Source organism: Marmota marmota, unplaced genomic scaffold, assembly GCF_001458135.2.
Source record: "Marmota marmota marmota unplaced genomic scaffold, marMar, whole genome shotgun sequence".
Classification (NCBI taxonomy): Eukaryota; Metazoa; Chordata; class Mammalia; order Rodentia; family Sciuridae; genus Marmota; species Marmota marmota.
This window is the reverse complement of record NW_025999960.1, coordinates 1,885,814-1,900,991: the sequence shown is the minus strand read 5'-3', so window position 1 is coordinate 1,900,991 and position 15,178 is coordinate 1,885,814. Positions and strand designations below refer to the sequence as shown.

Below are 15,178 nucleotides of genomic sequence, written 5' to 3'. Positions count from 1 at the left end.
TTCTTTTTTTTAAAATGCTGTTCCCTAATCTGATCATTATTTATTGGTAATTTTGAGTGATGGGGGTGAGAAAGAAAAAGATCAACTTCTGATGGCAAAAATTATCAGTTTGTTAATAATAAGAGGAAAACCGGAATATTTTATACGTGTGATAAATGGGGAGCAGGGTAAATTTAAATAAATTAGAAGTATGAAGCAAATTTTAAGTATGACAAGATAATGTCAGGTTTTAGAGGTGCCATATTGAACAATGTCCGTTAAACTAAAAGCTGGATTATGAAGGAAATATTTCATTCAGTATGTTCTGAATGTGACTGATTTGTGTTAGGTTAAGGTTGGTTTTTTTTGTTTTTTTTTTTCATAACCTTTTAAGGGTTGGTTTTAAATTTCTAGAATATAAAAGATTAAAATAATGAAAGGGAGCTATCCACGTAGGTGCCATTAAAACCTATATTTGGAATATGCATGTCAACATCAGTTTTCCTTTTGTAATACTTAATAATAGTTGAAGAGTCATCAATCATTTCCCAAAGTTTAAATCATTTAAGGAAATGGAGAAACAAAATTCCAGGTAGGTAATGAGACTAACAGAAGATTTTAGTCCTTAACAAATAAGACTTAAACAACTAGATTAAAAATGGTGGTTTTAGAGAGTGGCGGGTCACAAGTTATAGTTTTTCAAATGAAAAAGTTTTAAAGATAAAAGCTGTTTTGCTTTTTTCAGAGTCAGAATAATTTTTATTTTGGTTAGAAGTGGAATCAGTTAATAGGAAGATAGACTTCCTTAAAAAGAGGGTAAACCATAGAGAAATCCAGGTCAAAACTATTTTGTAGTAAGGCTTATGTAGAATGATATTTTGGATATTTTGCCTAAAATAACAGAAGCATCTTTGTTTAAAATATACAGGATCACAGAGACCTAATGTTAACTGATAAATATAAGTGACATAACATGTTTTAAAAGATTTTTTAATTGAAAGTCCAAATAATGAACAAGCCTTCTCTGTGTTTTTTATTTCTTCTAATATTATTTGCAACAAAGGTGGTCTAGAAACTAATACAACATTTCTCAAAAGGAGATTAATTGGAGAGAATTAGAATTTTCGCTACTGACTTTAGACTGGTTGTTGGTCTTCTTAACCTGGTTGTCAGAAAACTCAATCAACTTTTGAGGTTTTTTTTTTTTTTTTCTTAATGGGAGGAAAGTGCTGATTTAGGGTTACTTTCAGGATTATAGCTGTTAAATATCTTTTTAAAAGATTTTTAAAAATTATTTTGTACTTATATGATTTTTAACTATTTCCATGTTTTCTAAATACCACATTAAAATTTTAATGAAATTAATCTGTCCCATTAAAACTGACTGTAAAGGAATTTCATTAGTTCAAAATTCTGCTTTGCCATACATCTTCAGAGTTAAGATTTTCATCTGAAACACTTCAAATAGAGGCATATTTTTGGCATTGAAAGAATTAAAATTCTGTCCAGCTCTTCGAATGATGAAGTATAACTATATATTAAGATTCCTTAGGTGTTTTTGTCCTCTCCAAGTGTTTTGCTTTCATCCTGGAAAGCACTTTTCTGACCTACCAGTCATGCAACTTTCTCTATGCCTGTGGGTCCCTCTAGCCCTGATACTCAACTTTATTACTTAGTTCAATCCTCCTTTTCATTGTATTAAGGTATTCATAATCTATTATGTATAAGTTCCAGCATACATATTTTAAAAATCAGGGACCTCAAATTATTTGAAATGTAATTTTTAAACTGTGTTTTCATATATTAGCTATGAGGAAGATTAAATATTTAGGTGAATAATTCACCTCTGCAGTATCTGTACACTTCAGAACTACCTCTTCAGAAAAGCTTAGCTCAATATTAATCAGAATTATTATCTAATAATTCTGTAATTCATAAAATTACTTCTGATTCTCAGATGATTAATATACATTATTCTCCTGCACATTTTTGATAGAAAGCATTGTATTTTTATAATAATTTACTTCCACAAACAATTTATAATCTTCTATAGTTTTAACTTTGGAATTCATAAAGAAATGATTAATATTTTAATATGGGAAGTAAAGATATACCATGCTTTTTAATCTTACATAATTTAAGTACTGGATAGTAAATTTATATGTAACTCTTCTGCATCAAAATTCAGTTTATACTTGAGGTCAAGGTGTATTTTTTAACCATTTAAAAATTACTTAAACCTGGGATCTTTACAGTCTCAGCATGCCATTTAACCTAGTACTTTCCCTTCTCTCTTGAATTCTAGCAAACCAAACGGAGTCAACCTTTTTCACCACCATCAAAATAAAAATGGTAGTAAACCATATGTTTACTGCCTTATGCTATAATGCCTATATTAATACTCAAGTATTCCCTTATTGTGATGTTATATCCCCCCCCTTTTTGAAATATTTCTTAATGATGAAATCACCTTACATTATTTTAAGAGTGAAAAAAACTGCCTTGGATTTTTAAAAAATTTTATCCCAGGAACAGAACAGGAAACATTTAGTGTCTCAACTGCAAACATTTGACCCTAAATAAAATTACAAATTATAAAACATTTTCTTTGTTTTTTCAATCTTAGAAAATTAAGATCATGTACCTACAAATAAACCTCAATTCCTTATATTTAAACCTTTTTTTCTCATAAACTACATGAATATTTAAATATCACTTGGTTATATTTGCTTTTACTCTAGATGGAGTTAAACTGCTATGTTAAAAGTGGAAGAATGACCAAAGTTGAGCTAATTCATATAGGTCTGTAAAAAATTGAGTACAGATAAGATTACAATTGATAAAATATAAAACATTTAAGTAATTTTGCTTTGCAACTCCAAATAATATTGGATGTTTAGCCAAAAGAATTAAGTTAACTCTTCCAATAATATAACTAATGCAATTTATGTAGTAATTTTAAAACTCAGAAGGCATAAGGAAAACTTACACATTACACAGCAACAGTTTACATAAATATGTAATGAATATATTGCAAATTCTTTGTATTCTTTTTTCAGGTAGTTGTCACTTTAGTAACTACCTTTTTAGTTTTTAATTTTATTTATTTTGCAATGTTGGCAATCAAACCCAGGCCTTGGAATATGTTAGCCACTCCCTCTACCACTGAGTCATGCCTGCCCCCAACCCCTACCTTTAATTTCTTTAAGGTATTTTTTTATAATTCATCCAAGTTGCCATACTTCACAGCTCTCCTCTGATATTGAATTCCAGATTAAAATAAGTGTTTTAGAATAGGGATTCACTAAAATGTGTATCAATAAAGATATTTCTGCTATTTAAACTCAATTTCAGTTAAGCTCCTTTGCTACAACAGTAGCTATACTTCTAGGGGATTGCTGTCTCTCAAACCAATAACATCTTAAAACCAGCAAGTGCTACTCTTATTTTGTTAGTTTCTGGAAAATATTTTTTCAAAGTAACCTAGGCAGTGAGATTTTTAAAACTTTGTAGGCATATGGGACAAATATTACTTCTTATCATAAACAGTTGCTTATATATTTCCAGATATTAGAAGAATAGTTCTAGAAAAGTAGCCATTTAAAATTTGCATATGATTCCTGTTAATTTAAAAATTGGTGTTTCTGCAAAGTATAGTTGATCTAATTTTTATATTCTTTATGAGATAACATGCTCTGGCTATGAGATTATTTACCTTGGAATTTAATTTATTTAAATAGGATGTTAACTAGAAATTAGGTTAGCATAAAATTTCTATGAAAAGTTTACTAAGTTGTGTACCCATTTTCATTTTTTTCTAGTATTAATTTGCCTAAGGCAATTAATACTCACTACAATATTAAGTATCATGTGGGTGTAGAATATAGGGATTACCAAACTTCCTTTTAAACATAGGTACTTTCACTTTTTATTTGCTCCCCAAAGTAGAAGATTCTTTCCCATTGCTCCGAATATATTAGACATTCAAGTTATTGTTAATTGGTCCTGATATGAACTACTTATATAATAGGGATTCTCTGTCATGCAGGTACCTTTTGCTGCTGAATCATCACAAGAGCACTCAGTATTCCTGTCATTTATCTGATGCCACTGGTAAAACATTCATGTAAATGTAATCCTACAAAGGGTATCAGAAAAAAAATGAAGTATTGTGTACCTGTATTTTTATATTCATCCTATAGATATTCCTGTGGTTTTATTTGTACAGAGTTCTTTGGAAGGTTATTTCTTTTTTTCTGGGGTGGGGTGCAGGGTGGTATTATGTGATGATCTGCTATCATCTGCAGTTAAACAAATATACAACAACACTAGAAGAGGAAGTTTTTAATTCAAAGTTTTATTTAATCAAAAGTCAAAATGTGAGTACTTGATCAGTGGAGTTACTGAATTGATGCAACATACAATAATCAAAAGATAGTAAATGCTTAGAATTATTGTGTTTAAATCCAATCCATTGAACTTTATCTTGATTTCATATTTTTACTGTATCCCTAGTTTGTATTACTGTAATTCAAAAGTATCATATAGACATCTCAAACTGGTGTTTTGTTTCAGAGCTGAGTTGTCTGCCATAGAAAGTAGTCCCTAGATCTTATGTCAGATTGGTAAAAACATTGCCCAGAAGAGTTTCCCCAAAATGCCTTTTATGATACTGCCGTAAGGCCTTATATATTTCAACTACCAGAATGTGCCTTTTTGAGTATTACTAATTAATTTTTTCAGAAGGTGAGCATAAATGTAACTGCTATTCTTTATTAACTTTTTCAACTAGTTGTGTGGTGATGATTACTTTTTAGATCCCCAAAGTCATATTTGAATAATATTGTCTTTAGCATGAAGAAAAGTAATCAACATGCACTCTCAAATATGAGAAAAGTTGGGATAACAGTTATTACTATGGGAATGTGAGAGCATATAAAGATTTTACTAATTTGTATTATATAAAACATTTTAGGCAAAAAAAACCCTCTAAACTTAATGAAATCCACTTTTCTGCTGTACATTGTACAGTCAACATTGTACAATTGAAATAATCAAGATACTAATAAATCCTCTGGTGATCACAGAAGAGTAATCTTCCCCACTTTATATAAGAAGACAAACTAGATTTTAAATTTTTACTTGAAATTTTGCTTTCATCAATGGCAAAGATGAGGTGACTGGGTTTTTAAGATTCTGGTGTAGGAATTTCCTTCCCCTTTAGCCACTCAAATAGATGCCTCCTGAGTGAAATAAGCTTAAATATAAGGGCTTTGGCAATTTTAATCAATAAGCAGGAAACTCACAAGAAAAGATTATCCATAAAACTGGTGATTAAATAGTAGTTATCAAAATTTTATGAGATGTTATTATTAATGTTGACTTGAAAGCATAGTAAGTGAGACGCTCCAATGCAAATATGCTTAAGTCCTCATTCTATACATAATTATTTATACTTCTTGATCTTTTTTTTAGTTTTAAGAAGTGGATATAGTTAAGAAAAATGGTAAATGTGAACTCACTTTTCTGATTCTACTCCTTAACCAGGCTCCGTTACAGCATAGAAAGGAAGGAGAGCCACTCCAGTGGGGAATTGTTTAACTTACAGCATTTGTGACAGTGTTGAGATGACAATTCCTCTACCTGTCTTGTGTTCAGACCTTTCTCCCAGTTACCCCAATATGTTTCCAGGGTCAGTACTGCCTTAGCTTATTTTGACTTCTCCATATGTTCTTCCTTGCTTATTGAGTTGAAATTAATCCTCTCAAAGAGAAAAGTTAAATAAGAGTGGGAGCATTTTCACATTGAGTATGCAAGAGCCTAGACTAGAGTGTTAGGAAATAATCTGGAAGTAATTTTTTCCTAAAATATGTATGGCTATAGTCTAGTTTGTGACTTTCCTTCTTTCATGGAAATAAAAATAGACAGTTAAGAAATAGTGATGAATACGTAACAGCATATTTGACATATGTCAGCTTGGACATGTTACTTGTTACTTCCTAATCTTGAGAACCACAGTTTACTGTTTTGAGAGGTATCCGAGAGGTTCCAGATAAAAGGTGAATGTTGAATGTTCTTAGATCTTTAGCGTTCTGGATGCCCTAAAGTAGGAGAGGAACTTATAACAGAAGCTCACAATGAAGAACCACATATTCCGGGCCATTTGAGATCTTGCAATGAGAAGGCACCAGATGATAAGAAAGAGGGCAGTATTAAAGAGGTAGTGAATATTTCGGAGCCTGGGGAACAGACAGACATAACCAAAGTTAACATAGTACAAATACTCAACTGTGTGATCTTAAGCATAAATGTCTTTTCCTGGTTGTAATCAGCAAATATTAAGTAGAGTATGTGGCATGATTTGATGGCTTTTTGGTTTCTGTATCTTATTTCCACAACATTCTGAATAATCATTTCTCTAGCTAGATTCTCTTTGCTCATCTCTCTCTATTTTTAAGCTATTTTACAAACATGACCAGTATAATCTTTTAAAAATATATTTGACTTTATTACCATATCATAAATCTTCACTGGTTCTTGTTTACCAGAGGATAAATTCTAAAGTTCTTGGCCTTTTTTTTTTTTTCAAATTTCCTTCCTGTTTATAATCTGCTTTTCCATTCTTATTATTTTCTGCATTGCAAATACTCTGCATGCTATTATTATTTGCACCTCCAGGATTATGGCTGAAAGAAATGTAAGGAAGTTGAAGGAACTGAAGAGTAGCTAAGTGATTTTTCTTGGATTACATATGATAATCAGGTCTCTTGCCTTTGGAATATTTTTTTATATCACATTATGATAGGGTGTGGTAAAAGAAATAGAAACTTGGGTTTAAATCTGGCTCCTGTACTAAGGAGGTGTTACCACAGATAAGTTATTTGCCTCTTTGATCTTAAATACTTTCGTGGTAAAAATGGGATAACGAAAATAATACCTGCCTCATAGGGGTGTAGTGAAGTCTAAATGAAGCAGTGTATTATTATAGGGCATAGTATGGAACACAGGACTTGCAGAAAGTGCTCAAGAAAAATTAATTCCTCCCTTTCCCTTCTCAAATTCTATCTGGTACAAAGTGACATACACAATAGATGCTCCATAAATATTACCTGAGTAATTATGCTTACCTTTTTAAGTGTTGCTTTGCTTCTGGGATCCCAGCCATATCCTCTTTCAATATGTATTTCTTAATTCCCAAAACATAATTTTCAATGTATTCTAACCAGTTCAACTGGCTCACATCAAAGTTGAATACCTGCAAGGCAAGAGAGATTATGCATTGCCAGAATTGCACAGCTGAATAGGCACTTTGTCCACTTGATGAAATTTCTTTTACGTAAAGGAGTGACACTCAGTTATAATAGGTTGGACCCCCCCTCCTCCCCGCAAACCCTGAGATAATTTGGAGCTATTACTTCAAAAGAACTGATAATATAGATCACCATTTACATAAGACTATTTAAACAGGGACCAAGCCAAAACAGTTGACATTCAGGAAGTCTTGTGAGGAAAATTTAAAAGAACTGGTATTAAGTGTTATGGTTTTGAAATAAGATGTCCCGCCAGAGCTCCTGTGTTTCAGCAGGAATATTCAGAGGGGAAGTAATTGGATTGTGAAAGCTGTAACCTAACCAGTCCATCCTAGTTTGAACAAACTCGGTAGTAACTGTAGGCAAGAGAGACATAGTTGGGGGAGGTGGGACACTGTGACCCTGTCCCCTGCCCCGCTATGCTTCCTTTCTCTTTACCAGAAGCAGCTTCCCTTAGGAATGCCCTTCCCCCATGAGACCTCTGAAAATGAGCTCCAAAATAACTTCTTTAAGTTATTGTTGCCAGGTATTTTGATCACAGCAAAACAAAGCTGACTAATACAGTCTGGTGAAAGCTTGTGATTGGCTTGGTATGCTTTTTCAAATAAATGATGAATGATTATTTTAAATATTAATAGGATGACATGTTAGTGACCGAAATATAACTTACATATCTTTCCCATACCTCTTAAATTTTAGCATTGTTCCCTTGGCCTACTATTCTTTCTTCCATTACTACTTCATTACATAGATGAGATTAAGTAACCCATTCCTTAAAGCTTTTCATATTTAAAAAGTTAGTGGTAAAAGAAAAGAGATGAAGGAAGATGGAGGGCAGAAGGAAAAGGAAGAGATTTATTTAGGGAGAGAGTGTTGCTACATAGAGATAGACACTGTAAATAACAATAAGGAAAGTTTAAAAATGTTTTGCATCATTAAAGTGTATTTTCTATTTGGTTTGTTATTGAAAGCTAGTGTAAAGTTTTGAATTGCTTCCAACAGATTTTATCTTTGCTCCATTTTGAAAGTAATGCTGTGGTGTGGCAGGATCATGAGGAGGACCAGCTTCCTACAGACAGCCCTAGGATGGGTTGAGAAGGAAAACATCAGGTCATCCATGAGCCATCCATACATCTTTTCAAAATCTCCATAAAACGAGCTTAACTAGAAAAATAGAGGAAAAGAGCTTCAAATATAATAAATAATTTTGATTGAATATAAAGAATTTGGGGCAATAAAAACAACAGGAAGAGTGTCAGGAAGATTGTGGTAACTCTGGAAATATTTAGTGTTAGGTTCTTCTTGAATGGTTTGAGTATGATCCTGTTGAAAAAAAGATTGCATTAGATAATCACTGGTCTTCACACTGGGTAGATTTAATTTTGAAGGTTTTTATTCAGTATATTTGAGAAGAATGGCATGAAAAATGAACTTATGCTAGCATTAAAAAAAAGTTCAATATTTTATAAATCTTAGCAAGTGGAGTTTCTTTAAGCAGTCTAGTCTTCCCCATAAGGTAGCTTTCTCTTCCTTGGATGTATAGCACTCTCAGATCACTTTTTGCTTAATAAAATCCTATTCTTAGTAAAGAATTTTCCTCTGGGCAATGAAGGTGAGTTGCCTGATTAGATTTAACTGATTAAACTCCCATTGAGACCTCACTAGAAAGGACTTTAATCTTAACAGCAAAACATCTTAATTCAAATAAACGATGTTCCTGAAACAACAACTGGCACAAGATGGGTATTCAGTAAGTACTGGCTGAATATATAAAAGAATTGCAGTTTAGTAAAATTAATGTTATTCTTTGTGTGTGTGTGTGTGTGTGTGTGTGTGTGTGTCGCTGGGGAGCAAACCTAGGGCTTTGTGCACTCTGCCACTGAGTTACATCCCTAGCCCCTTAATATTAATTAAAAAAAAAAAAATGTTCGGGCTGGGGATGTGGCTCAAGCAGTAGCGTGTTCACCTGGCATGCACGGGGCACTGGGTTTAATCCTCAACACCACATAAAAATAAAATAAAAGATATTGTGTCCACCTAAAAAAAAAACCTAAAAAATAAAAAACCAAAAGTTTATTTTTGTTACATAGCATTTTTGTTTGTTATTTGATGTTTATATAAGGTTTATATGAATATTACCAAATTAAACTTAGTTTCCTTTTTATTTTCAGACAACCTTTCCTTTTTTTCAACAGCCTTTAATGGAGGCATAGATTGTTCTAAATAAAAGGCATAAATTGTCAAGATCAAAAAACCAATCACAACTAAAAGTTGAGTTTATTGACTTTAAAATGGCCACAGGGGAGGCTGATGCAGGGGTATCATAAGTTCAAAGTCAGCCTGGCAACTTAGTAAGACTGCCTCAAAAACAAATAAATAAAAATTGCTGGGGATGTTGCTCACTGGTAGAGCACTTGCTTAGTGTGCACAAGACATGCATAAATGAATGAATGAATGAATGAATGAATGAATGAATGAATGAATGAATGCCAGCTACCAGTTTCTGAAAATCTCTTGGGCTTTATGATTAGTGGTTTCCCTATATCTAGGATATAATAAAATTCTAAAGAAAATGAGTTTGACATCTTAAGGATTTAGTAGTTCTCTAGGGCTACTTAATCCTCATCTTTTTATATGCAAATAAAAATGTTATATATTAATCACAAAAAACCATCTTAGACCTGGGAGGGACGTGAGTAAATATTAATATCCTTAGTTAACATTATGAGCATTCAATGAACATTTATTTAATACACTTGATCTTAGCCAAAAGCCGAGAAGCTATAACATTTATTTAATGAATGAGCTCTTTGCTGATTTATTATCCATATTGCTTTTTGTTAATATTCTCCACTTTCACAGAGGAACATGATCAGAAATAACCTTTTCACGGAGCTGTTACTATATTTGCTTTAGAGATATTATCCATTATGTCTTAGAAAACCATGATAGGAAACCCTTTATAAACACTCATTAGATATTAAATATAAGAGAGCTTTGCTTTAAACATTAGTATATTTTCACCTTTGAGACAAGGAATTTCATGTTCACTTTGTCACCAGAAAGCTCAAGAACAAATTCCCTGCCTCAAGAACAACTTCCCTAGCAACTTGGTAGGATCTAAAAACATTTTTTTTTTCATTCTTAGCCATGACACTCTGACTTGTATTGGCTTGTATTTCAACTAGTTTGGTAGTTTATTTCATTTCTATTTTGTTCTTTTATTGTATGTATTAATTCAAGTTTTCACAAGCCTTTGTAAAATTTGAAGTGCTAACAAAGAGCACATGAGGTTAACAAGTTCCATAGCACTCCATAGACTTGTCCAGAAATTGAATTGCTTTTGGGCTGGGTTGTACCTCAGTCAGTGGCAGACAGCTTGCCTCACATGTGTGAGGCACTGGGTTCGATTCTCAGCACCACATATAAATAAAAAATAAATAAAGGTCCATCAACAACTAAAACTATTTTTAAAAAGAAGTTGAATTGCTTTCAAAAGCAGTTCCATTATCACTTTGTTTGAGTATGTTTGTGGTTATCACTAAATATTTATTCATTTATATAAATAGAGGCTTTTATTTTTATACTGTTTCACACTACTGAGTTAGATTTCAGTGAAGTTATAGTTAGGAATTTTTTATTCCATCAGCAAATCAAACTGAATTCCAAGCCACACTGGAATTCAGTAATTACATTTAGGATTATTACCTTTGTTAAAATATTTTGAGAGCATGGTCAAATCCACTGAAACTTCCCATACACATTTTTAGTCATTTTAGGTTGAAACTTACTATTTCAATGCTGTCAGGTACAAAATAAATAGAAAACATTTTTAAAACAATTGTTTCTTAGGAGAAAATGTCAATCATTAGAGAGGATGTAAAAACTTCTAAAAGTTTAGTTAAAACTTTAGCAATGTCATAAGGATATGCTCAGGGAAAATGAAACCTAGGAACATGTACAAAGTACAAAAGACTTCTGCGTTTGTGAATTTTAGGATCTGCAGAGGTTTATCCTTTGTGGTTGTTAAGAAACTAAGGAAATAAGTGATGCTGATACCAAAAAGAGATGGCCTATCTTAAAAATTAGAATTGCACTGTGGAAGAAAAATATTGCAGGAAGGAACACTGAGTGTGAGAGATAGGGCCATACTGGTGGGGTGAAATTTAGATGAGATAGAATGCATAGTGTAGGGGTTAGCTTTAAAAAGATAAGAAGGGCTGGGCATGGTGGTGCCCATGTGTAATCCCAGCAGCTCAGGAGGCTGAGGCAGGAGGATTGCAAATTCAAAGCCAGCCTCAGCAACTTAGTGAGGCCCTGAGGAACTCAACAAGACCTTGTCTCTAAATAAAATATAAAAAAGAGTTGAGGATGTGGCTCAGTGGTTGAATGCCCCTGAGTTTAATCCTCAGTACCAGGGAGAAAAAAAAAAAAGAAAGGAACTGTAGCTGTGGAGATGCAGATCAATTTTAATTTGTCAAGTATAGTATATGAAAGAGTTTATGAACAATAAAAATGAACAATAAAATATTTTTTTATTGACAGCATAGTACATAGAGGAAAGTCAGAGATAATGAGGGCTTGTGGTGAATATGACTACTGAGGGATGAAAAAAAATTTCAGGATGGAAGTACAGTAGACGAAATACATCATTGCAGAGCAACAGTGGAAATCTAACTTAAGTCCAAGAACATCAAACTCATTTCCTTTCACTGTGTCTGATTTTCTTAGGAAAAAATTATCTGTGTATATAACCAAAACTTTCTCCATTGACTTTGAGTTGAATAATCCTAAATTCCAAATAAGTAAGATTCTCCTGTTGTCTGCACCAGTGCTGTACTTACTCTCTGGTCCTCAGGACTCAGCTCTGACATCAGCATTTCTGTATTGTATGTGCTCCATTCCCAACTCCGGTTGATGAAGTACTCCAGCATGGAAATAGTTCTTAAAAGCCGATTCATGAGCTTTGTCATCCTAAGGATGAGATCAATTAGAAGCAGATATCAGTGCACCACAGATGGCTACTATATTGGGATGACACTATATTGGGATGGATGACAAATTCATTGAAGAAAAATCTTATCCCTCTTCTTTTTCTCCAATTCCTCATTAAAATTCTTAATCTTTTTTTTCTTCCATCTTAACTCTGTTGAATGAAGGAAAGGGAATGAATTTAAAGGAGATTCCTCTATCGGGCACTTTAATACCAAAGTCTTCTTTCTGCCATCTCTTTCCTAAGAGTAGCAAACTTACTTTTAAAACAGCCTGCTATACTCCCCTAAGGACACACTGTTCATTTTTGAATTCTGAGGGAGACAATTGGAAAATTTATTTCTCTTTATTGTATGTTCTTAGATTTTTTTTAATAAATAGTCTCTGAGATCTTAGTATATAACTCCTGGATAGAAGTGTTGACCATATTAGCATCTGGGGAACTAAAGCATTTGCCAGTTGTAAGGCAGACCTAAGGGGAAAAGAACCCACTCTTGATAACCTGAATTATGCACAGCACTGATACTTCTAAGAAATATTCTCTCTGCTATTTTGCATAATAGTATCTTTATAAATAAATATTTTTCATAAATAGGTAACATAGACTGTGTCAAAGCCAATATTACAACTTTGTTTTGAACAACCTCCAAAAATCTCTGTGCAGTCTCATAACCTTGTATCTCATCACTTGAGGTAATTTTCCAATTCTATGGTCAGAACTTGAAACAGCTCCTTTGTGTGAATCTCCCAAGTTTAATACAATTAGCAAGAAACTTTCATATGTGTTATTATTTGATCCTCACAATACAACTAGGAGGTCATCAACATTGATATTACTTATATTCACTTTATAGAAAGATTATGTTCAAAGTGACATTGCTAATACTCCAACTTAGTTCTTTGGATTATAAAGCATTTGATTTTTATCTTAATTAAACAAATCTTCATAATAGTGATTACTGTATTCAATGCAGTAATGAGTTATGGTGCTATTTGGGGGATTTGGTTTTATTTTTGGTTAAATTCTAAAGCCTGTGTACCCAATGACTCATGGGGTATTTCTCTCACTGTATTATGGAAAATTTCTTAAACAGAAGGCAGATATCATTGTTCTTTGATTCAAATACCATAATAGAGTTCCATTTAACTGTAATTATATAAATCTCTGTCCCAACTCTGCTACAATTGATGTGATTTTAATAGATGCACTTTAATTCTAAAAAATAATAGTCATACATACAGTATTATCATTGTATATATAGGACTATATTGACCTAATGGTATTTATTTTTTTTAGGGAAAAAAAGAATTTATCACTCTAAGGTAGAAAAGTTTTTCTTAATAGCTAAAATACAAAAACGGTAAAAGAAAAGAATGATTTATTTTACCTCATAAAAATTTAAAACATCTTCAGCAATAATAAAAATTATTATTCTAAACATTTTGATGTAAAGTCCTATAAAATAGATATGATCACTATCCTCTTTTTACAGAAGAGGAAGTTGGGACTTACAGAAATGAACTAATTTTAGGGCTTTTATGCCACAAAACAAAAGAACCCATTTCCCACCAAAATTACAGTTTGGTTTCTTGCAAACAAAACACATAACGGATTTTTATTGTCTCTTCCTCCTGTGTTTTTATATTTTACATACTGAACTTTCTGCTATTTATCTAAGCCTTTTAACCCTATTTTGAACGTTTTAGCATTTCTGCTGTAATTTTTTTTTTACTTTTTATATTTAATAAGCCCCATTCAAGGGTTGAGGCTATAGTTCAGTGGCAGAGCATTTGCCTAGCATATGTGAGATACTGGGTTCAATCCCTAGAACTGCATAAAAAAATAAACAAACAAAATAAAGGCATGCTGTCTGTTTTTACCCCCCTCTCCCAACAAAAAAGCCCATTCAAATATTTCCCTTATAGTCACATGTCCTTATACTTCAGTAAAGAGCTGAGTTGTGAGCTCTAAATGAAGTCTCTGAAAATATGGATAAGCTACAGTGGCTAAGTTTGAGTCATTTGCTCTGTTAAAAAGGATGAAAATTAAGCACACTGAGAACCCCCTAACCCCAATAAAGGATAGTAAAGAAGCCAATACAGTTCATGCTCTAATTCTTGATCACAGGCTTGACTTGGTAATTATAATAATGATGACTTCTCATTACTCCAGTGAGACAAAGAGATAAGGGATATGTCCTCTGTCACACTGCTCATGGCTTAGCTTCAGCACACTTTGTTCCCCCTAATTCCTTCACAATTCACAATACTGGCAGTTGAGACTCAGCATTCTCTAAACCCTTCCTCTGACACTTCCTTTGAGACTATTCAAATTCTTCCCTTAGCTTCTCTTTCCTTGATTTTAAATTTGGGATGATGAGAATGTCTTCTCTGAGATGTGAGAGTGGAAATGGGATCATCATGATGCTATCATCCTTCCCCCCAGAAGTGCCACACAGTAAGTTCTCAGAAATGAGATTGTCGTTACTGTGTATTTTAAAATGATTTACTTGAAACACTCCAGTGACAGAGTCTCAGTTGCTTTACTTTTAGTGTGGATGATGACTTGCTAAATTTATCAAGCAAGTTCTTATTTACCTATCTATTTATTTATTTTATTAGTTCTAATCAGTTTTACATGACAGTAGAAAGCTCTTCAATTCATTGTATACAAATGGAGCAGAATTTTTCACTTCTTGGGTTGTACGTGAAATAGAGTCACACCATTCGTGCAATCATACATGTACCTAGGGTAATGTTGTCCATCTCCATTCCACCATCTTTTCCACCTCCTTGCTCCCTACCCCCCTCCCCTTTGTCCCATCCAAAGTTCCTCCACTCGTCCCTTTTCCACCCCACCCCGTCCCCCCATTATGGATTCAGCATCCTACTTATCA

The 15,178-nt window shown here is 32.9% G+C and overlaps 1 protein-coding gene across 5 annotated transcripts in view; it reads right to left on the bottom strand.

Annotated features, from left to right (window-relative positions):
* Window positions 1-4,316: 4,316 nt before the first annotated feature.
* The window catches only part of Far2 (fatty acyl-CoA reductase 2), a 133,303-nt gene continuing 122,441 nt past the window's right edge, over window positions 4,317-15,178 (bottom strand). For all 5 annotated transcript variants that reach the window (XM_048802487.1, XM_048802488.1, XM_048802489.1 and 2 more), the window contains 3 exons: window positions 12,134-12,263; window positions 7,107-7,234; window positions 4,317-6,218 (listed from right to left, as the gene is read on the bottom strand). In XM_048802487.1, coding sequence (XP_048658444.1) covers window positions 6,056-6,218; window positions 7,107-7,234; window positions 12,134-12,263 — 421 coding nt within the window. In that variant the 3' untranslated portion in view covers window positions 4,317-6,055. The remainder of the gene's footprint in view (window positions 6,219-7,106; window positions 7,235-12,133; window positions 12,264-15,178) is intronic.